Raw genomic sequence first — 22,225 nt, 5'->3', positions numbered from 1 at the left:
TGTCGTGAAAGTTCTATGTGCTCGTATGTTTCGTTTTCTTTTTATAAATCATACTATAATGCTATTTCTATAAGTGGAGGGTGATAAATATATCAATTTATCTTTATGGTTAATATTGTTGTAAAGATTTTAAATATATTTGAATAACTACCCTATTTAAATTAAACCGTAGCATCGCACAGGCACACGTACCTAGTAATCCTACTACTAATTAAGCTTCGAGAGTGGGCGCCTGGCGATGCCATGCCCCCGCGTCGCCTCCCCTACGCGTCTGCCATGTGGACCCGCCTCGGTCTTCCCCTCCGGCCTCCGCGCAACCACAGCAATGGCCATGGTCTTCCCCTCCACGCAACCAGCAACCGCCATGCCCCTCGGTCTTCCCCTCCGTCCTCTGCGCAACCGCCATGGTTTTCCCCTCCGCGCAACCACAGCAACCGCCATGCCCCTACCTCGCACCATCCGCCATGCCTTCGCCTCGCAGGATCCGCCATGCCAGCGTCTCGGCTTCTCCTCCGTTCAGCCGCCCGACCCGCCGCCTTCCCCTCCGCAAAACAGCCATGTCCCCGCCTCGGCTAACCCTATGCGCAGATCCACAGCCGCCCGACCCGCCAGGACCTGCCTCTCCTTCCCCTCCGCGCTCAAACAACCAAGCCGAGCCGAGGAAATGCGCCCACAAATTTGGACGCTCCGCGCAGCCACACGAACTGCCATGCAACCACCTCGCACGATCCGTCATGCCCCCGCCTCGCACGATCCGCCGTGCCAGCGCCTCGGCTTCCCCTTCGTGCAACCGCCCGACCCGCCAGGACCCTGTCTCTCCTTCCCCTCCGCGCTCGGCTTGGCCCACAAATTTGGAAATGCACCCACAAATTTGGAAGCCACGGCAATGGCGCCCGATTTGGCTATGGCGTCGCTGATTTGGAAATCGCACAATCTACGTCGCCGATTTGGAAAGCACGATCTCGGTACCGCAATCACAACAACTATCCCCCAAATGTCGCGCCCACCCACGTCCAGGTGAGTCAGCGCTGGTCCTTCATTTTCATGTGTGTGCCAACATCTTCATGTTCAGTAGATTCTCAGTTTGGTTCTTCTCTTTTTGGTTCAGCTGACTTAGGAGGGTCCAAGCAGGAGCCTACTCCTCATTTGCCCCTGTTCAGAGGTATAAATTTCACTAGCTTCTCTAGCAGTTCATGATTATGCATAACCATGTTCTTGCCTGTTCGAACCTAGATATACAATTTTCTTATGTGCTAGCGGTTCCTGCTGGTACACTTTTTTTCCCCGAGTTGTTGCTAATCTGTGTTTATGTATTAGTTCATAGTGTGTTTAGTTCTGCTTTGCTTTCTTAACGATGTAGAAATACACTGGTGTTGTATTCTTTAACTTTTCATGTATCACTATTAGCCTGTTAGGTTGCAGACCATGGTATATTGTGGACTTGTAGGAAAAACAACTTACATAAACCAACGTTTATGTAATATAACATCTAGCAACTTTTGTATAAAGCAGCCATTGGTTTAGCCAAACAAAAACGATATAATCAATCACAATTGCACTCGTGAAAAAAATATACACCAAAAATATTTCGCTCTGCTAAATTGCAAGGAATCAACTAGAGTGGCATGACCTTTCAGGCCAAGCACAAACCACAAACCTCCTATTCAATTTACTGCACAACAATAAAGTAATACTTTTGACCACATCACAACATAATAGTATCCAAAGTGTTTAGAAATTTAGTAAAAGCGATAAGCAGGTAGCTGATAACAAATGTGTGAATAAATCATGTTCTTCTGCTGGGCGAATAACAGAACTATAAGGACCTTGGGGCAAGGATAATACTTGTAACCAGCACATGTTGCTTCAATTAATTATGGAGTGAGAGACAAGTATATACTATGTTCAGCTATCAAGTTATCCACGCTAATATAAAGAATGGATTCATCTTACTAATTCCAATGCACCAGCCACCAAGCAACACATGTAGATAGCATTTTGCTCGAAGATTCTTGCCTTATTCTCTACTCTCTTTTTGACCTGCTCTTCCACAGCATATCCATCAGAGAAAAAGGCTCTGCATTGGTAAGAAAAAAATCACCCAATTGAGCCCAAAGATGACTCTAGCCTAGATGGTGGGATCGACATGCACACTTTCCATCCCAACTAATACACTAATCACTCGAAAACATTCTCCTTGCTTCTCCGGAGTACATTAAAGTGCCCGATTACAAAGTATGAATAATCCTAATAAAGGCAAGCTTACTTAGTTTAGGCAGACATACCACCACGACAGCCCTTGTTCAGCATGTCAAGGTAGAACTGGTACTTGCAAATCTGGGGTTCAGTTGAGAAGTGTTTGTACAAGTAAAATAAAAAAACAGCAGCACATAAATTTATGTAATTATTGGAGGCGCAGATTTACAATGGTTTGTGTTCATTTGGATTTCAGATGTCGTCCTGGGTTCGATTAAATTGAATTTCTGCTTTAAAAAAACTTATTGGAACTAAGTTTAGCACAATCTGGTTATCCTAGATTCACCATTAAAAGTTAGATTTGATCTGGAGTTCCGTTGGGAAGTGTTTGTACAAGTAAAATAAAAAACAGCAGCAAATAAAATTTATGTAATTATTGGAGGCGCAGATTTACAGTGGTTTGTGTTCATTTGGATTTCAGATGTAGTTCGGGGTTTGATTAAATTGAAGTTCTGCTTTCAAAAAATATCTTATTGGAACTAAGTTTAGTACAATCTGGTTATCCTAGATTCACCATTAAAAGTTAGATTTGATCTGAGGTTCAGTTGGGAAGTGTTTGTACAAGTAAAATAAAACAACAACAGGAAATAAATTTATGTAATTATTGGAGGCGCAGATTTACAGTGGTTTGTGTTCATTTGGGTTTCAGATGTAGTTCTGGGTTCGATTAAATTGAAGTTCTGCTTTCAAAAAAAATCTTATTGGAACTAAGTTTAGTACAATCTGGTTATCCTAGATTCACCATTAAAAGTTAGATTTGATCTCGGATTCAGTTGGAAAGTGTTTGTACAAGTAAAATAAAAAAAAACAGTAGCAAATAAATTTATGTAATTATTGGAGGCGCAGATTTATAATAATTTTGAGACAACAGTCAGGGTATAAACTGGTTTTGTGCACGCATCAAAATAAAAAACTGATAAGTTTGTTTTTACCTAGCAGACTTAACTTAGTCGATTATAGTTAGATCTCTTACACCGGTGGGTTTATGTAAGTAGTATTTTCCTACAAGTCCTACAAGGCTACAATATATTATGTATTCTAGAACCTAACCGGCTAATATAATGTTTTGAAAAAATAAGAAGCACATAAATTAAACTTTACACGATTGTGTAATACATACATGGAACAAAAACAGAAAATACTAACTTTACAAGTTTGTTAACTCTTGATACGAAAGGATAGTTTGCACGAGCTTGAAGCAACCAACCAAAAGAACAGAAGCAAACCAGCAGCTGATATCCCCTAAACAACAACATATGAGGCGAGGTTTCTGCGGCCGCCGGCCTGTGTTGTGGAGATGTGCGGTGGAGGCGAGATGGGGCAGGAGTGGGGCCGGCAGTGTGCAGAGGTGCGGTGGAGCTGTGTGCGGTGGAGCGGTGGAGCTGTGTGTACGAGCTGATGACGCTTCTCTCGTAGTGGACCAGCATGGCAGAGATTCTCTCTGCTTGTAGTGGGCCAGCATGACGAGAAAGGGCTCGCAGTGGGCCAGGATGACAGAGAAACGGAGGCGGGGGCATGGCCACGCCAGGCGCCCACACTCCATTCTTAATTAGTAGTAGGGAGTAGGGATAGGGATTTTGCCCAGCCTCTAAATTCAGCGGCATTGTTCCCAGCTTGTTGATATCAGTTGAGTTTCCTTGGCAAAACTTAATACAAGCAGTCTACTTAACACTTCCCAACTGTAGAAGCACATCTATAGTTTTTTACCTGTACAATCACATCTAAAATGCACCAGTTTTTACGTGTAGTTCCAATAAGATTTTTTGCTAAACCAATGTTTTTGTTAAATTAAACAGTAGAGGCCGCCATTGGTTCAGCCAAACAGAAAGTGTCCTCGCGTCTATAGATTTTAACAGTATAAACACCCGGTGACTGCAGGCAGCCATTAGTTCCAGATTTTACCTTTTAGAATGCCAAGTACTCGATGAAGTGCAACAACAACATCCAATCCTGTCTTGCCCTTTGTGCCCAGAATGTGGCATCACAGGAATACTTGTAACCTTTTTTATGGAACCATTTTGGCCAGCCTCTAAATTCAGCGGCAGTGTTCCCAGCTTGTTGATATCAATTGAGTTTCCTTGGCAAAACTTAATGGAAGCAGTCTACTTTACAATTCCCAACTGTAGAAGCACATCTACAGTTTTTTACTTGTACAGTCACATCTAAAATGCACCAGTTTTTTACGTGTAGTACCAATAAGATACATTGTTTAGTGACTTACACTTAATAGTAGGGATTAAGTTATCCACGCTAATACAAAGTATGGACTCATCTTACTAATTCCAATGCACCAGCCACCAAGCAAAACAGGTATATAGCACATCTACAGTTTGGAAGTGATTTGTTTCCATTTTTTTAATTCTGGGTGTCTCTAATGATGAATCTAGGATAACCAGATATCTTGTGGTATCTTGTGGTATCTTGTGTTATTTGTGAAAAGCTACTTAATCCTTCTCATAATTTTATTGTTGTTTTAATGGTGCTATGATCAATATATTGTCGATAAAAGATCAATGGCACCATCTACAATTTACCATAATAGGGCTACTTAATCCTTCTCATAATTTTATTGTTGTTTTAATGGTGCTTTGATCAATATATTGTCGATAAAAGATCAATGGCACCATCTACACTTTACCAAAATAGGACGGTTGCTGCCGTATCTCCCTTTCCACCAGAATCTCTGTAAGCACCATCTAAACTTGCCCATTCTCAACTAGCAGATTTCCTTATGTGAAAACGAAGAACCAACATAAACGAATCTAATGGAGCATAATGCTGATCGCACACCATTAATAGACATCTCAAACACAAGCGTTACAGGTAAAAGTTTGTTCACACATGTCAATTAATGATTGAAACTTAATAAGTATGTGTTCATTAATACAAAAGGTTGAATTGTAGGTGATCAAATAGGATCAAACTCGCTTGGACCAATAGACGATGCTAATGAACGTAAGAGGCAAAGGGATAGAGAAAGATATGCCACGATGTCCATTGAACAAAAGAATGAGAAAAATAGGAAGCGCCGTGAAGCACGTCAACGAAACAAAGGACTACCCCTAAAGTCTGAGTCATCTAGAGGTTCGTATTTAACTGTAGCACCATTGATCTCACAAATTTTGCCTTTTGTACCACTGTTTATTTGGCTAATGCTAGGATGATTATGGTAGGTCCTATTAAAAACACTCCATTGGCTGGTAATTCTATCGAACGAAAGAGGCAAAGGGATAGAGAAAGGCGTGCAACAATGTCGGTTGAACAAAGGAATGAGTACAATAACAAGCGTCGTCAAATGCGTCAACGAAATAAGGGACAAAATGTGATGCCCGATGTTTCAGGAGGTGATGAAACCCGTCAAATTTAAATTAAATATGTATGTTCATAGACCTACTATTGTAAAGTAATTGTATTCATATTTCGTAGATGGCGACAAAAAAGAAAATGTGGATCCAGATGATGATAGCGACTGGCTGCATCGGAACGAGACATTCCAGTCAAACGACTATGTCGCAACGACAGACCTTCTGCCACCAGGTTCATGACTGTTCACTTTACTAAAATAAGGCAAAATACAACAGGTTTCGTGCAATTGAACCTATACATGCCATATTCTAGGCAGTGTGCATGAATCTGTTGGTGTCATTGGGGAACCGAGTATCGGCGTTAGGGAGTATAGGCTTGAACGCCTTAGGTTGTATAATCAAACACCAAAGCGAAAAGAGGCAAAGATAGAGTACATGAGAAAACGTAGAGTGCTACAGGCTGACACTCTGAATGTTGCGTCCATCGCCATGGAGGACCCAACATATACCCCTGAGGTTGTGCACCCTGCAACGGAACCTTCAACAGTTACCACCTGCGACTGGGTTATCCCTGAATTCATTAGGACACCTTTCCTACCAGCTCAAACACAGACCGAGGATGTCGGTTCATTCGATATGTCTACTGAAGCAATAAGACATAAACATCATGTGCCGCGTGGGGAAAGACAAGCTATCTTAGCCCGTCGAAACAAACAATTTCAAGCATCCATTGCAAGGAACGTGACTACTTTGAATGGGGATACTATCGGTGACGCCAACAACAATGGTAATTACTATCCAATCTTAAATGGATCTTGCACGACGACGATACCATATAGTCAGACTAATCGTGTGTTTCCATCAGCACAATGTAGCGTTCCATGCCAAGCCGCTACCTTGCCAACAAATGGAAGTGAAGGCATAACCGAACAAGGAAATGAGGTGGAGCATACACAAGAGAAGCCAACGGTCATTTCCAATGGTAATTGTAAAAAATCTTTAATTAGATTACATATTTTCCCCACCCTTAATGCCTTTGTCTTTTACGTGGCTCGTATTTTCACGATCCAGATGATGATGATGATGATGAGGCTGTCATATTCGAAGAAGATGATGACAACGACGAGGGATACATATTCGCTGGCCAATGTACTTATGTCAATTTTTATTATGATTATGATACCAAGGCTTATATAAATACACATGTCTTAGTCGTTGTTTTCCAAAAAATATCAGACGAGGAGACTGACGAGGACATCGAAATCGATGGTACTCAGGATGAATCTACTGGCACTGATGTGCCTGACCCGTACGACAAGGTATACAGTAACCTCCCTGAAGAAACACATATGCTGAAGCCTGTTCCTGACTGCGGTTATTGCACTGCGAAGAAGTTTGAGTACGAGCCACCTGGGTTTTGCTGTCGTGGTGGGAAGGTTGAGCTAGCACCACTCGATACCCCTCCCCAGCTCAGGAGGTTGTGGGATAGTGCAGACTCTGATGCTAAGCACTTTCGTGATAACATTAGGTTTTTTAATGGCCATTTCTCTTTCACTTCCCTATACTGTTGCCTCGATAGTATGACAACTAATGTGCGAGATTCTGGTATATACACGTTCCGGGCACAAGGCATGATGTACCACAATATCAAGTCATTCGGTAAGGAAGGTGGGTCGGAGCATAAACATCTAGAGCTTTACTTTTACGATGACGATCCCAGTCTCGAGCATCGGTACCGTAAGTGTCGTGAAGAACAGCTTCAGAAAGACAAAGATGTTATTAAACAGATAGTTGGCATACTCCATGGAAACCCGTACTCCGAGCACCTTAGGAGCATGGGCCATGTTGAGAACCTTGATGACTATCATATCGCATTGAACCTTGACCAGACTTTGAACCAGAAGACATATAACACGCCTCTCACTTCGGAGGTGGCCGCTGTATGGATCGAGGGGAGCGAACGGCGAGGCCAGTTCAGCAAGAGTGTTATGTTACATGGGAAGGATAGGTCAAGCCACGGCATCCGCTCATACCATGGATGCTACGATGCACTATCGTATCCACTGTTCTTCCCTAAAGGTGAACTTGGATGGCATGCAAATATCCCAAAGGTTGGTGTATCCATGGATGAAGTGGATGCATACCGTGCGACACATAGGGCAAATAATTCAAACGATGAAGATGCAGGTTAGTTGTTTCTTTGTACTTTGCGATTTTTGCACATTATTAACTATTCTTTCAACATCACTCACTTTTCAATCCTTGCGTATGCAGAATCTCCTACCCATTTATGTGTGTCCGTACGTGACTACTACTGCTACAAATTCCAGATTCGTCCCGGGGTATTTAATCCAATACTTCATGGAAAGCGGCTTTTCCAGCAGTTCGCTGTCGACACGTACATCAAGATTGAGAGCTCTCGTTTAGATTTCATACGTAAGAATCAGGATCGTTTAAGGGCAGACCTATACCAGGGCTTGGTGGATAGCATGTTAGATGGAGATATCAGAGCAGAAAAGGTTGGGAAGCGAACTGTGCTGTCTACGTCATTTATTGGTGGTCCTCGTGACATGAAACGTCGGTATATGGATGCTATGGCTCTGGTGCGGAAGTTTGGTAAACCGGACATCTTTCTTACCATGACATGTAACCCCAACTGGGATGAGATAAGGAGAGAGCTTCTCCCTGGGCAAACACCACAAGATCGTCCCGATCTTGTAGTGCGTGTCTTTCATGCGAAGCTACAGGAGTTAAAGCATAGGCTGACTAAACAGGATATTCTCGGTAAGGTCCGGGCCTACGTCTATGTCGTGGAGTTTCAAAAGCGGGGTTTGCCACATGCCCATTTTCTACTCATCATGCAGAGGAAGTACAAGCTAACGTGCCCTGAGCAGTATGACCTTTTGATCTCAGCCGAGATCCCACACAACAAGTACCCTGAACTACGAAAGATGGTTATCAAGCATATGATGCATGGCCCGTGTGGGTCGTTAAACCCTAACTGCCCATGCACTAAGGGCCATGTATCGTGCAAGAATCATTACCCCCGGCCTTTCAGTGACACAACCTTGCAAGGGAAGGACTCATACCCGATTTACAGACGTCGTGATGATGGGCGTAAGGAAAAGGTTCGAGGGTGCGAATTGGACAATAGATGGGTTGTCCCTTACAACCCTTACCTCCTTCGTCTCTTCAACTGTCACATCAATGTTGAGGTGTGCGGGAGCATCAAGGCTGTTAAATACCTTTTCAAGTACATATACAAAGGCCATGATCGTGCGTCTGTTGTTATGAGAGATGCGAGCAAGGCAGATGATGATGTAGATGAGATCAAGCAGTACAGAGATGCAAGGTGGGTGACTCCTCCAGAAGCGTTATGGAGGATATACGGCTTTGAGCTTAGTCAGAACTCTCCACCTGTGATGCAATTGCAACTCCATCTTCCAAACATGCACATGGTGGCGTTTCACGAACGACAAATGGTCGAGCGAGTCGTCAACCGTCCAGGTGCTGATAGGTCAATGCTCACGGCATATTTTGAAGCGAATAGGCTACATGAGGGGGCTCGTGGCATCCTATATCGTGACTTCCCTGAGTGGTACACTTGGCAAAGTGGTAAGGGCAAAGTATGGCAACGGAGGAAGCGTGATACGGGTGGACAAGTCGGTAGAATAGTCTCTGCTCATCCCGCTGAGGGGGAGCGCTACTATCTCCGTGTTCTCCTAAACCATGTGACTTGTGCCACCTCCTATGTGGATCTAAGGACAGTAGATGGTGTCCCGCTACCAACTTTTCGTGAGGCAGCAGAGAGAAGGGGACTGCTTGAGTCGGACAACACACTGGATGACTGTCTCACTGAACGTGCTCTTTTCCAGATGCCATCGGCGCTGCGACGACTTTTTGCCACAATACTGGTGTACTGTGAGCCAAGCGACGTGGCGGTACTCTGGCAGAATCACCTAGATGTTATGTCAGAGGACTATCAACACAGGAGTCAGGGTAAAACTCATGTTGAGCAGATGGTATTGATTGACATTAGGAACATGCTGCAGTCAATGGGAAAGGACATAAAGACATTCCCTCTTCCTCCTATCATCGACGCATATGACGATGCTATTGGTACTGCTAGGGAGGTCTACGAGGAGGAAAGTATCGAACCAGCAGTGGGAGATGTGGCTCTCAAAGACTCTCTTAACGAGGAACAGAGGGTCGCCTATGATAAGATTCTATCTGCCGTGGACACTGATAAGGGCGGATTGTTCTTTGTGGATGGACCTGGTGGCACCGGGAAGACTTATCTATATAGAGTGCTGCTCGCGACGCTACGCAGCCAGGGCAAGATTGCAGTGGCAACAGCTACATCTGGCGTTGCGGCTTCCATAATGCCTGGAGGAAGAACCGCCCATTCACGCTTCAAAATACCTCTCACTATTGACGATGGCGCTGTATGTAGCTTCACGAAGCAGAGTGGAACCGCAGAGTTGCTACGGAAAGCATCTCTCATTATCTGGGACGAGGCTTCTATGACCAAGAGACAAGCCGTTGAGGCACTGGACAATAGCATGCGCGATATAATGGGTCGGCCCGAACTACCATTCGGTGGTAAAACCATTGTCTTCGGTGGGGATTTCAGACAAGTCTTGCCTGTTGTTCGTAAAGGGTCAAGGGCTCAAGTGGTCGCTTCTTCGCTACGGATGTCTTACCTATGGGAGTCCATGTCCCACTTAAAGCTTGTTAGCAATATGAGGGCAAAAAATGACCCTTGGTTTGCGGAGTATTTGCTGCGCGTAGGCGGTGGAACTGAGGACACAAATAGTGACGGCGACATCTGTCTTCCTGACGAGGTATGTGTGCCTTATAGTGGGAGTGACAACGATCTTGACAACCTAATAGACTTCGTTTTCCCAAATCTCAACGAAAATATGTCTGATTCGACCTACATCACTTCAAGGGCGATACTGTCAACGCGGAACGACTGGGTGGATATGATAAATGCTAAGATGATCGATCGTTTTCAAGGGGAGCATATGTTGTACCATAGTTTCGATAGCGCCATGGATGATCCTCATAACTACTACCCTCCTGAGTTCCTAAACACACTGACGCCTAATGGGCTGCCACCACATGTTTTGAAGCTCAAGATTGGATGCCCTATTATATTGCTTCGGAATATAGACCCTGCGAATGGACTTTGCAATGGCACCAGACTGGTCATTCGTGGTTTCCAAAGAAATAGCATTGACGCAGAAATTGTACTGGGTCAGCACGCTGGAAAACGGATTTTCTTGCCGCGTATACCTCTGTGTCCCTCCGATGAAGAGATGTTCCCTTTCCAGTTCAAAAGAAAGCAGTTTCCTGTACGGCTTAGCTTTGCAATGACTGTTAACAAAGCACAGGGTCAGACTATTCCCAATGTTGGTGTGTACTTGCCCGAACCAGTGTTCTCTCATGGCCAACTATATGTTGCTCTATCTAGAGCGATAGCCCGATCGAACATAAAGATCCTTGCCATCCCAACCGTCGATGGGAAGAAGAGGTCGAGGAAGGGTCTAAGAAAGAACCCTACAGTAGATTGTGGGACATGCACCAAAAACATCGTATACAAGGAGGTCCTAACAAACTAGACCCACGGTATGTTTGTCAAAACTGAATTGTTTGTTAACCACGTAAAATCTCATGGAGTAAATTTCTGTAAGCATGATCATTCATTGTTTGGTACTTGGATGATTGGGTCCTAACGCTTTTCATATTTGTTGATTGTTGCTTCAGCTTCAACACATCTAAAGATGAATCCTCTAAAACCGTCGATGGGAGCAGAGAAGCAGATGTACGGTCAGCCAAGGTTTCTAATCACCTTCAGTTCATGCTTGTTATTTGGCATGCCTGAACAACATTTACAGTATCTTATTTTTTTTCATATGCATTTGTCATTCATAATATATGGTCTCATATGAAACATATGAATATGCCTAGCTTTATGTCCCTTATAGTCTTCAAAATACTATAAATTCTTACAGTGTAATAGATTTCCATTTTTGTATCGCTATTACTGCTTATATATGAAATAGAGTGCATTTCTATGTTTACACCACATGCAGCCCGTTTGGGGTTTTATAACTAGAACTTAATGTTTTCATCTCTGGTGAAGCTATAAATAAAACCTCGGAGTGTAACTCCATTGCATTTTGTTAAGTGGCAGTAGCATTATCTGCATTTTCCTTTTCTGTGTGTCTGCCCCAATATAATTTGAAATTTGTCACTACTTTGCTTTTCATGATTGTTAGTATAGTATTCATTGTTAGTATAGTATTCTAAAAAAGTAGTTTGTTACAATAATGGAAATCCAATAACATGATTATAACATACACACCAGATTGTGCAAGTCGAAAGGAAATGTTAAAAGCTCATCATATTGTCCTAATAAAGGCAGTACATGATCATGAAGTCAAGTTCGCAATGTTCTTGTAATTTGGTCTTGAAGACCCAGCACTACTATTTATCACATGGAAGGCCCCAGTTGTTCATTCCTTTATTTGACCAGAAATCGATATAATTAATTTCTATTGCATTATGAATTCAAACAGTTTTTAGAGTTAAAACATTAATACCCTTAGATATTGTAATTCTTGTGGAGCTTACTCTCCCAATCTAAAGTGAATTTTGAAGAGTTAATCATTACATGTCTTGTGGAAATGTGAAATACCACTGTGGGTTGCACCTTCTCACGTAGAAGGAAACCATGGCCCCAATTACCCAGGTGGCATGGGCATGACGATATGCTTCTATGCTAATTATTAAAGATTGTTAGGGCTGGCCTATATAGAAGGCTGTAGTCCCATTGATTTCTTTTAACAAGAAACATACCTAAAGTTTCCCCCATTCAAGGGATCTGTGATCAGAGCCTCTTCCTTGGCTTATGGCTTTATGCCTTTATCAAGTTCAGCTGAGTTAAGTGGCATCTAACTTACCTTGAGCCTCTGTTCATATTAAAAAGCTGTACAAACTGCATTTTGATTAAAAACCAGACATCTCATAGATATAAAGAGCAACTTTAAATTTGCAGCTTGCTCTTTGTCATCTGCTTTCAAGTCGGACGACTTGCTGGTCGTTCTGGCTGACCAACTTGGGCAATTAATCGTGATTGGGTCCAAATCAACTTGGACGATTAATCACAATTAATCGGACGACTTGAAAACAGATTCTTGAATACAGAGGATAATGTCATCTGCATACTGCAGGATGGCCACTCCATAATCAATATATTATGGCACTAAACCTTCAAACAACTTTTCTTCCGGGCTAAACACTTGGAATAACATTGTATTTTTTAGCTGTTTTTAGTGCCTTATTTGTACATTACCTAAATAGCTAAACACTTGGAAGATCTGCTTCATTGAGTCACCAGATCGCGGGTTCGAAGCAGCCTCTCTGCATTTGCGGGAGGAAGGCTTGCCTCTGGTACTCGGTCTGCCATTTTTTTTATTTGTACATTACCTAAATGTATTGTCCCTGTGTGCAATCCAGATATTGATTTTCAATTAATTGGTGATATTTAAGTGGTCGAGGGTTAAATATTGTTTATTTGCCAAGCGAGCCAACCAACATCATACATAGAATATGCACTATATCTATAACATTTAGTAGATATTTCCATTTATTGATTGACGCACTTGACGTCGTCGTGATGGCTTGACCAGCCAGTTAAACTAATAGAGATTACTAGGATATACACCATCCAGTCAAAAGGATTGTACTAGCCTCTATTGTCTGGGGCTTTTAAGGTGATTAGTGAAAACCTGAGATACGTATATGTTAATGAGTTTTACTTGTGATCCTTATTTGTTTCAGTGGTGTAAGACCATTTGGAGTATCGCTGTTGATTGCTGGGTATGATGACAATGGCCCACAGTTGTATCAGGTATACTGAAGAAGTTACAAGATAGAAACCTCAAACCTGATTATCAACCTTTCAAAAAAAGGAAACCTGTTTATTGTCTCACAGGGATCATCACAAGTAGTACTTATAAAGTGAAAAATGTGCACATATGTGTTAACAATCACCATGATATTGTAGGATGTACCTTCGTAAACTCAAGAGTCAAGACAACTGACATTGTTGGCTATTTCTTCAGGTTGATCCCTCAGGATCATACTTCTCCTGGAAGGCATCAGCCATGGGAAAAAAATGTGTCAAATGCAAAGACATTTCTTGGAAAGAGGTACATAATCTCATGGTAGTAATGTTGTGCACTTGCACTATATACAGATACACTGTTGTGAGTTGTGACATAGTACCGCTGATAATTTTCTTCTATCATTGATAATTTTCTTCCATCATTGATTGTAAATAAATTCCAGTTGATTCTATGTACCTCATCATTGATTAATATAAGAGGCATGTGTGCCTAGGGATGGTAATGGATTATGATCAAGTGTTTCTTCACAATAAATTGTGGCCCTTAATAAATTTTAGTACAAAAATGAATAGGAATAGAGACCGAATCCTAATCCGATTCGATCCTTAAATTTTATAGTGTAAGATTTAGAGCCCATTACCACCCCCTGTGTGCCATAACAGATCATCCTTTCCTTCTGATTTCACATCTTATCTTTATAATATGTTTTCATTGTAGATACACAGAGGATATAGAGCTTGATGATGCCATCCACACTGCAATTTTGACTTTGAAAGAAGGGTATTGCAACCCACTTGTAGTTGCTTAGTTTAAAACATCCTAAATAGTTACTAATTGGTTCTGCATCTTGGACTTGCAGATATGAGGGGCAAATTTCCTCCAACAACATTGAAATCGGAATTATTCGAGCTGACCGTGAGTTCAAGTAAGTTACACAGACTCAATTATTACTGCCACCTTTATATGATCCATGTTCCTCTTGCCTCATCAAATGATCAAATCACTGCATCACTCATTGCTCCCATTCTGTTCTTTAGGGTTTGGTAACAACTTGTGCTCCTCTAGCTGTAGGGGAAATGAATCTGTTTACTATGTTTTTGTTGTTGGAAATCTAAGGCTATTTGATATTACAAACTCCTTGCTACTTCAAATGGTTTGGTGAGAACTAACAGTTTCCATACAAATAACAGAGTTCTAAGCCCATCAGAGATCAAGGATTTCTTGGAAGAGGTGGAGTAAGTTGTCTGTTGATGATTTACTGTTTCAAACAAGAATAGCAGCATCACTTATGAGCAGCCAGCCTGAAGCTTGTCTTGGTTTTTTCACTCTGTAAACTGATTTGCTCCAGCGACATGTCTTGGTTTTATCACTCTGTAAACTGATTTGCTCCAACGACATGTGATGTTTACATTTGAAACCCTCCTGAACGCATACTGTAAACAAATGAGATACGTAAGATGGATGTTGTATTTGACAGTCTCTGCAGTTTGTTTATGTGATTCACGTTCTTGTGTGCTGTATCGATACCCAGGTGTTTGTTGTGTTCACATTGCAGATTTGCTGTAGTGCATGGATTTCGTGGCTGTAAGAAATCAAGTTCGCTATCCTACTGATGCGCTTTTGGCGTGTGATAAGTTGTTTCAACCTGATGCGCCTGTGCAAGAGGCCATGAGAAGCGATATGGCTTGGATCAATAGAGCGTGTCCCAAATTCAGTACTTGTGCGAGAACAAGAGATCAATATAATATTGTTGGCAACGTGTTAAGTGCAAATCAAGTTTTCGTGCAAACCAACTAACATAAGTCACAAAAAATTATTAAATTATAACTAACAAAAGTCACAAAAAATATTAAATTATAGATGTACTTTAAAATCAATTTTTCGTGCAAACCAATTAACAAAAGCCACAAAAAATATTAAATTATAACTAACAAAAGTCCCAAAAAAGCATTAAATTATAGATGTACTTCAAATTCATCATATGATAAGAGATAAAAGAAGAGAAAACTGTAAGAGATAATTTCACTTTTTTATCTCAGAATTTTCTTTTTTATCTTTTAATATATGATGTGTTTGAACTTCAAATTTTACTAGGTAGGTGCCCGTGCGATGCCACGGAATATAAATTGCGAACCTCCAATGGACTTCATTTGTGACAAGTGATGCCCAAGAAAATGGGGGTAAACTGACACAGCTATCACTTGCATTACTTGCCCTATGCGTGGAAGAATCTGACACAGCTATCACCCATGAAGAAATCCGATTAACTTGTGGAAGCGGACTTCATTTGAGACAAGACAACAATACCAGTGTTGAGCTTGCCACTCGGCCATGGCACACACGAGAACACGGGATGCTCAAGTAAGAACTGAACATAATGCACTAATACAAAAAGCTGGCTTGCGTTCGCTTCCTTGCTTCACAGGAAGCATATCTGATATACAAATCGAGATTTATGTTCCGTGGCATCGCACGGGCACCTACCTACTAATCCATATGAACCGAACAAGAGGTCCCAACCGTTCGGTAGCTTGTACGAACTAGTAGTATTACCGGGCTGGAAAAACTTTGAAGTTTTCATGGGCTGGGCTGCTCAGTTATCCGAGTCCAACGGGCCGCGGATGCCGCCGACTGCACAACCCGTTGAGTACCGGGTACGCATCCGGCACCGCCCAAAGCCGAACACTTCCCTGCCAGATGACGCAGTCACAGTTCCACGTGGCGCCGGCTCCTTTGGTCGGTGCCGACGCGGCACGACCGTCGGCCGCCGAGACGGACCTGTTCCTGCAGCGCCGCCCAGTTACGATAAACAAACAAGAGGAGAAGAGAATGTAGACCGGACCCACGCTCGTGCGGATGCGGCGTCACTTGCTTCGCTCGTACGTGCGTGCGGACGTACGTACGTGTTGCATGAGGGAATGGAAGTAAAACTAGCTCGAGATATCCGGGACCATAGGAATAATAGAGTATTCAAGAATGTGCTTGTGACGACCTCTTGCAAGCAACGTCTCTCGCCCTTTCTCATGGCACGCTGCCTAATCCAGGCGTCGGCTTGTTCGCAGCGGCTTAGGCTGGTGCCAGTGCGGGCGGCAGCGCGGGCGAGAAGAGGCCGCTGCCGCCCGCGCGCGGGCGATAGGCGGGCGAGAGGCCGGCGCCGGGCGATGGCGCTGGCGCCCGGCGAGAGCGGGCGATATCGTCTCGCTCTCGCCCGCGCTGGAGCGCCCGCCCGGGCGAGAGGCGGGCGAGGCACTGGCGGGGCGAGAGCGCGGGGCGAGAGTGCGGGCGAGAGCGACGTGGCGCGATCTGATTGGTCCACGTGTCGCGATCTGATTGGTCCACGTGTGCTAGCCGTTGCAACTAGCCGTTTTTGACCGTTTGGAGTCCAAAAAATTCGAAAAAAATTGCAAAAAAATCACAAATTTCATCCCCAATCCCTCTATATATACCCCTACCCGGGTGGAGATCATTCCACACACCATTCCATCTCATTTTTCTCTTCCAAACTCCCCTTTCTTCACACAATGTCGGGTTGGTCCCCAGATTTGAACACCTTCACGGATCTCTTGCAGTCCGATGGGTCACCTACAACCCTTCCGTTAGATGAGTCTTCTTCACTACATCGTCGCTCCGATGTTTCAGCCTCACTCCCCCGTGCACTATTTCCGGCTGCGCGTCCACCACCATACCCTTATCCCTATCATTTGTATCAATATCCACCGTCTTCATATGGTCAACCTCCAACTTCCCAAGCCGGAATTCAAGCCTCATTCCCGGTACGTCCGTATGCCCCTCCTCCACCTGCTGCGGACGGAAGTCAAGCTTCTTTCCAGATACCTCCATATGCCCCTCCTTCATATGCTCCACCTCCGTATGGAGTACCTCCTTATGCTCCATATGCTCCACCTCCGTATGGGGCACCTCATCCATATGCTCCACCTACGTATGGAGCACCTCCTCCAGTTGCACCTTTATCTGTTGGATCTGAAAACCAAGCTGAGGAAAATCCCGTGCCGAAGGAAAAGCGTCCAAAGAGGCTAGAGTGGACGAAGGAAGACGAGGAAAAGCTGGTGAGTGAATCGTTTCTCATTTATTTAATCTTGATTTTTTTAGTTTACTTATATTATAGGTTTTATTGTAGGTTAATGCTTGGTTTATGCATTCTAATGATCCCATCTCCGGCAACAATAAGAGCGGATCAAGTTTCTGGGGCCAAATAGCGGCAACATATAACTCCACCTCCGACCCTATCCGTCATCGAACCGCCAAGCAACTTAAAGATCATTGGGTCACCTACAACCGGTAGGTGACCAAGTTCAATGGATTCTACCTCCAAGAAAAAAGGTTGCGTCAGAGCGGAGCTGACGATGCAATGGTCATGGATGCAGCAATGGCGAGGTTCGAGGGTAAAATGGGGCATCCATTTAAGCGCCATCATTGGTGGCAAGTTGTTCGCCACGAGCCCAAGTGGTCAGCAAAGCATGGTCTTGGTAGTGGATCTGATTCGACTGCGAATAAGAGAACCCGACTCGGAGTCTCTGGTGAATATAGTTCTGGAGGCACTGAAGACACCGAGGAGGAAGTGCCCCGACCAGTGGGGCGTGATAGGGCAAAGGCGGCTGCGCGAAAGACAAAGACGAAGGGGAAAGGGAAGGAAGCCACGAGCAGCGAATCAACAAGTGAAGCATTCAAAATGAAGAACTTGTGGGGTGGATTAGTGAAGGCCAAGCTTTTGAAGCAATGGAACATCCTAAAGGGCCGATCAACCAGAGATATGGACCCGGCTGAAAGACGTACCCATGGCAGGGCCGTAAAGATGGTCGAAAAAGAACTTGGTCTGCTAGATGACGAAGAAGAGGAACCGGAAGCGGAACGTGAAGAGGAGGAAGATGAGGATGAGATCGAGGAGTCCGATTAGAGTTATGTAATTTTATTTTAATTATCATGTCATTTTATTTTAATTATTATGTACTTTGTAATTTTTAATTCAATAAAAACTATTATGTTGTGTGTTTTCTGAGCGTTGAAATAAATCCGCGTGAATTACTTAATTCTGAAATAGAAAAGCTGACGTGGCTATAGCCTGAGGCTGTAGCCTGCTGCAGCCTGTGCACTGGAGCAGCAGGGGCGAGAGTGGAGGCGAGAGCTGACGTGGCAGGGGCGAGAGGGAGGCGGTGCACTGGACTAAACCTTACTGCAGATTTATTCCGGTTGTGGCTATAATTTCTATAGTACCTTGTCTCTATAAATTACAGTTACAATAGCTATAGCTACGGTTGCAGGACAGTCCAGATACTTTCGGAACTAGAAAGTTGCCCAACAGCAGCTCAAGTCCAAGAGCAACGCATGGCCGTCTAGTAGTCCTACAATCTTGTGGTTGTGGCCGTTTGTGAGCTCAGTAGCTCACGGGTTTTCCAGCACACTACGTACAACTACTCTTCTAGTTCTCTCATCACAGATCCATATGACGTATAGAGTTTGACACCAACGATATATATGAAAACCATGTTTTCTAGGCGGCAGATAGAGAATTTAGGTTTGTATACCAACATCATGTAAGGACTTTTCCCTTTTTTTGTCGGTCTACTACATGGAACTTTTCACCCTTCTCAGAAATGTGTCTCATCTTGCATGTTCCACGAGACCCTACTCACGCCCAATCGCCTAGTCATTACTATAGATATCAATGGAAAACTTTTTTATCAGGGATTAGAATGTGTCTTATGGAGGTTCAGACCACCCAGGCGTAATACTACTTCCTCCTTGGGTGGATTGTATTACAATAAAATTGGCTAAATTGTATTACATGCGGCTAGCTAGTTCGTGTGCCCCCTATAAGGGAGGCCTCATTCTCTCTATTAAAGACAAAGGGAGAGGGGATTACATGTGATAGGTGAGGTCGGTCTTGGCATTTGTCTCATCCTTTATTTATGAAAGTCCTATTGACGCCAGTCAAAAGTCTTGTAGGAATATACCAGACACTATAAATGTACGTCCTACCCATACTGGATATACCAGGCGTGAGCGGGACGTGTGACTGTTGGCGAAAACCTAGGACGTGGCAGGTGGAGGAACGCCCCCAAGCCGCCATAAGAGATCTAGGACGACGTCGTGTAGGTCACGGGTGACCATAGTCAAGGACACGTGGCGCACGACACGGGTGACCTAGAACATGACGATTCATGACATGTATCTTTCATGCCGCTATAGTGGTCGTTTCAGATTCTGGCAGCGTGCTCCACATGCCACCATAGTGCCACGTTGGCACCACGCCTCGGATTATTGGGGCCTCGACAACATATTCTCACTACCTCTTTAGGCTATCTCGATCATTACCCATGCACATACCCATATTTAAACGTCACTCTTGTGTACATTGCATTCTACAGTGGAAAATAGTATTTTGGATGACCATATAGGTGAATTGTTAGGCACGGTCTTAGAGTACGAGTTGGTATTTGGTTTTTAACATCGGTTCTGTTTTTTTTTTTTACTTTGGTTTACAAATATTAGGAATCAATCATTTTACTAGAAAATGAAAAACCGATGAGTTTAGTTTTAGTTTCTTACTTCTGTTTTTCAGTAAAAGCCGAAGACCATAATCAAGAAGGTTACAAGGCAACAAATACAACAAGTTTAATTGATAGGTTGTACACAATTTTTAAAAGTAAAAGTTATATAAACACAAGGATTTAATGATACTTCATACAACACATATAAAATAAGTGAATAACGATTTTATTGTAACATACATCTAGTTCGTGTAATTGAAGAGTCAAATTTAAGAATTGATGGTGAAAACCTATTACGATACTAGACAGCAAACTTCGTAATAAAGTAGTATTGTGAAGAATTGAAACGTATTATACAGGCATATGGAAGCAATTTGTTATAACATACTTATGACCACCTAAGAAAACAATTAGTTATAGCTTAGTTTGTTGTGTTGTGATATAGAATATCCCATGTAAAAACAGAAAAAAGCGAAAACATTCGGAAAAATCCCCATGACGTTTTCGTCCCATTTACATATTTGTTAAAACCCGGAAAACAATCATATGTCTATAAATACGAGGTCAAATAGATTTGTTTCCAAACGGAATGAGATATATGTGGACCGTTTTTACTCTTACCCCCAACCCCGATACGGGTACACCCCCGCATAAGCTTACTTACGGTAGTGCGGCACGGTGGCGTCCTGTGGTGAACTTTTGACTACATTACGCGAGTAAACAATAGGACAAAATCCAGTGCCGTGATTTCGTCGGGCAAGCAAACCCCGGCGCACGAAACGGCCGCGGCCAGGCTAGTCTTTAGTTTAGCAGGCCGCTGCTGCAGAGAGACGTCATCGCGTGATGGTAGGTAGGAAGGAAAGGAAGCGATCTCCGCGGCCCACTTGGTGAAAGCTGGCCATACGGGCCCCGTCGGACGTGGAGAGGCGGGTCCCGCTCCATAACTCACGCCCGCGCGGGCCCCGCCAGCGCCCCACCTTAAAAGCCCGTGCCAATTGCCAATCACGCGCTCACTCTCCTCTCCTCACGGCCGGGAGCGAGTAGATGGAAGCAGGCGGCGGCAGACGGGCAGAGGAAGCGTCCACGGCCACGACCGGCAGCAGCAGCAGCAGCAGACAGCAGAGGGTGAGGATCCGCCGATCTGACCAGTTACAAGGCGCGCGCGAGGCGGGAGCTCTGGAGGGCATGGCCATGGAAAGGGAGCCGGCGCCGAGGAAGGCGCGCTCCACGCCGAGCAGCCCGAGGCGCGACGCCGCCCCTGGCATCTCCGCCGTGGCATCGGGCGGCGCCGGGAGCTCGCTGGCGCGCACGGGGAGCTGCTTCGCCGCTCTCGTCGAATGAGGAAGGAATCCGAGATGCTTGTGTGCGTGATGGAGAGGGAGAACAGGCTAGCTAGTCTCTCTCTTGTGCGTTTCTGCTTGCACTAGCAGTTGCTGCCAGGATTAAGCAAGTAAGATGAATAAACATGTGTACATACAGGGGATGGAGAAGATCGACGAACTATATATTATTAGACCAGCGAATGTATATCATATCACTTGCTGGTTTCTGGCCTTGTACTGATATATTCTGCTTCGCGTGAGCTCGGTAACCTAGTGTTGCTTGTGTGCACAAGGCAGGTGTAAGCACAGCGAGCGACGCGTGAGTAGTTTTTTCAGCGCGCATGATCCACGCGGGGCGGGCTCGATGACGCTCGCTCACCACGGGAATCGCTGTCCGTGCAAAGCTACCCTGAGGTGCCATCTCGATCGTTCCTTTTATGTGTATATACCACTGCTAGTACTGCTCCCCGATCAACTGCAGGGGATATGTTTCTCCATATTTATGGCAGGAGACTTTGTTCTTTTGAATTAATAATTTTGGTCGGTACTAACAAAATTTAAATATCGATCTATTTAGAGGCATGCGAGTACTGCATGCATGCCGTTGTCTTGGTCCTCTCAGACATCTAGGGTGTGTTGTTTGTGACCCTGCACGAGGCTGGCTCGGTCTGTCCTACTAGCTCAGCTCTAGGTTAGTTTGGCTCATTTGGTGTAAGTCACCTTGTTTGTATTTCTTTACGAAATAAGCTCGGCTCAGGCATGATCGTGTTTGTGACCCATTTTGACAGCTGGGCTAAGAGGCCAACTGCCCAACTGCCAAACCGGGAATGTATTTGGCAGCTGGCTGTGGTCGGCCTGGCCCATAGACAGAAAATAGAGATGGACATAGATGAATACAAAAGTGTCGGAGGGGAAAA

General features: G+C 44.0%; 2 protein-coding genes, 1 long non-coding RNA gene and 1 pseudogene across 5 annotated transcripts; all 4 read left to right on the top strand.

The window, feature by feature from the left end:
* Nucleotides 1–275: 275 nt before the first annotated feature.
* LOC103649300 (uncharacterized) lies at nt 276–7,932 on the top strand. Of its 3 annotated transcripts, XM_020548601.2 has the most exons (10): nt 276–1,017; nt 1,109–1,162; nt 4,980–5,079; nt 5,161–5,340; nt 5,430–5,600; nt 5,683–5,793; nt 5,875–6,348; nt 6,427–6,543; nt 6,633–6,710; nt 6,798–7,932. In XM_020548601.2, the coding sequence occupies exons 3-10, from the start codon at nt 5,022–5,024 to the stop codon at nt 7,751–7,753; spliced, it is 2,145 nt and encodes a 714-aa protein (XP_020404190.1). In that variant the 5' UTR covers nt 276–1,017; nt 1,109–1,162; nt 4,980–5,021; the 3' UTR covers nt 7,754–7,932. The 3 variants fall into 3 exon arrangements, with proteins under 3 accessions (XP_020404190.1, XP_020404189.1, XP_020404191.1); XM_020548600.2 differs by having other exon boundaries at nt 6,633–7,932; XM_020548602.2 differs by lacking the exon at nt 4,980–5,079 and having other exon boundaries at nt 6,633–7,932.
* Nucleotides 7,933–9,580: 1,648 nt separating this feature from the next.
* LOC103649299 (ATP-dependent DNA helicase PIF1-like) lies at nt 9,581–14,980 on the top strand (annotated as a pseudogene).
* Nucleotides 14,981–16,761: 1,781 nt separating this feature from the next.
* LOC103647841 (uncharacterized) lies at nt 16,762–17,780 on the top strand. Its single transcript, XM_020549152.1, has 2 exons — nt 16,762–17,544; nt 17,616–17,780. Exons 1-2 carry the CDS (start codon nt 16,999–17,001, stop codon nt 17,778–17,780), a joined length of 711 nt encoding a protein of 236 aa, XP_020404741.1. The 5' UTR covers nt 16,762–16,998.
* Nucleotides 17,781–20,911: 3,131 nt separating this feature from the next.
* LOC103647840 (uncharacterized) lies at nt 20,912–21,568 on the top strand. Its single transcript, XR_563086.4, has one exon. It is a non-coding gene; the product is annotated as an uncharacterized lncRNA (long non-coding RNA).
* Nucleotides 21,569–22,225: the final 657 nt, after the last annotated feature.

This window comes from Zea mays, chromosome 2 (genome assembly GCF_902167145.1).
Source record: "Zea mays cultivar B73 chromosome 2, Zm-B73-REFERENCE-NAM-5.0, whole genome shotgun sequence".
Taxonomy (NCBI): Eukaryota; Viridiplantae; Streptophyta; class Magnoliopsida; order Poales; family Poaceae; genus Zea; species Zea mays.
The sequence above is the reverse complement of the archived record's forward strand: the minus strand, read 5'-3'. Positions and strand labels throughout refer to the sequence as shown.

Bases quoted from the DNA above. Each gene is read 5' to 3' on its own strand.
- LOC103647841 (XM_020549152.1), top strand. From the start codon at position 16,999: ATGTCGGGTTGGTCCCCAGATTTGAACACCTTCACGGATCTCTTGCAG. The intron at 17,545-17,615 runs GTGAGTGAATCG...GTTTTATTGTAG, and splicing joins AGGAAGACGAGGAAAAGCTG to GTTAATGCTTGGTTTATGCA.
- LOC103649300 (XM_020548600.2), top strand. From the start codon at position 5,022: ATGGAGCATAATGCTGATCGCACACCATTAATAGACATCTCAAACACA. The intron at 5,080-5,160 runs GTAAAAGTTTGT...GTTGAATTGTAG, and splicing joins CTCAAACACAAGCGTTACAG to GTGATCAAATAGGATCAAAC. The intron at 6,349-6,426 runs GTAATTACTATC...TGTTTCCATCAG, and splicing joins CGGTGACGCCAACAACAATG to CACAATGTAGCGTTCCATGC.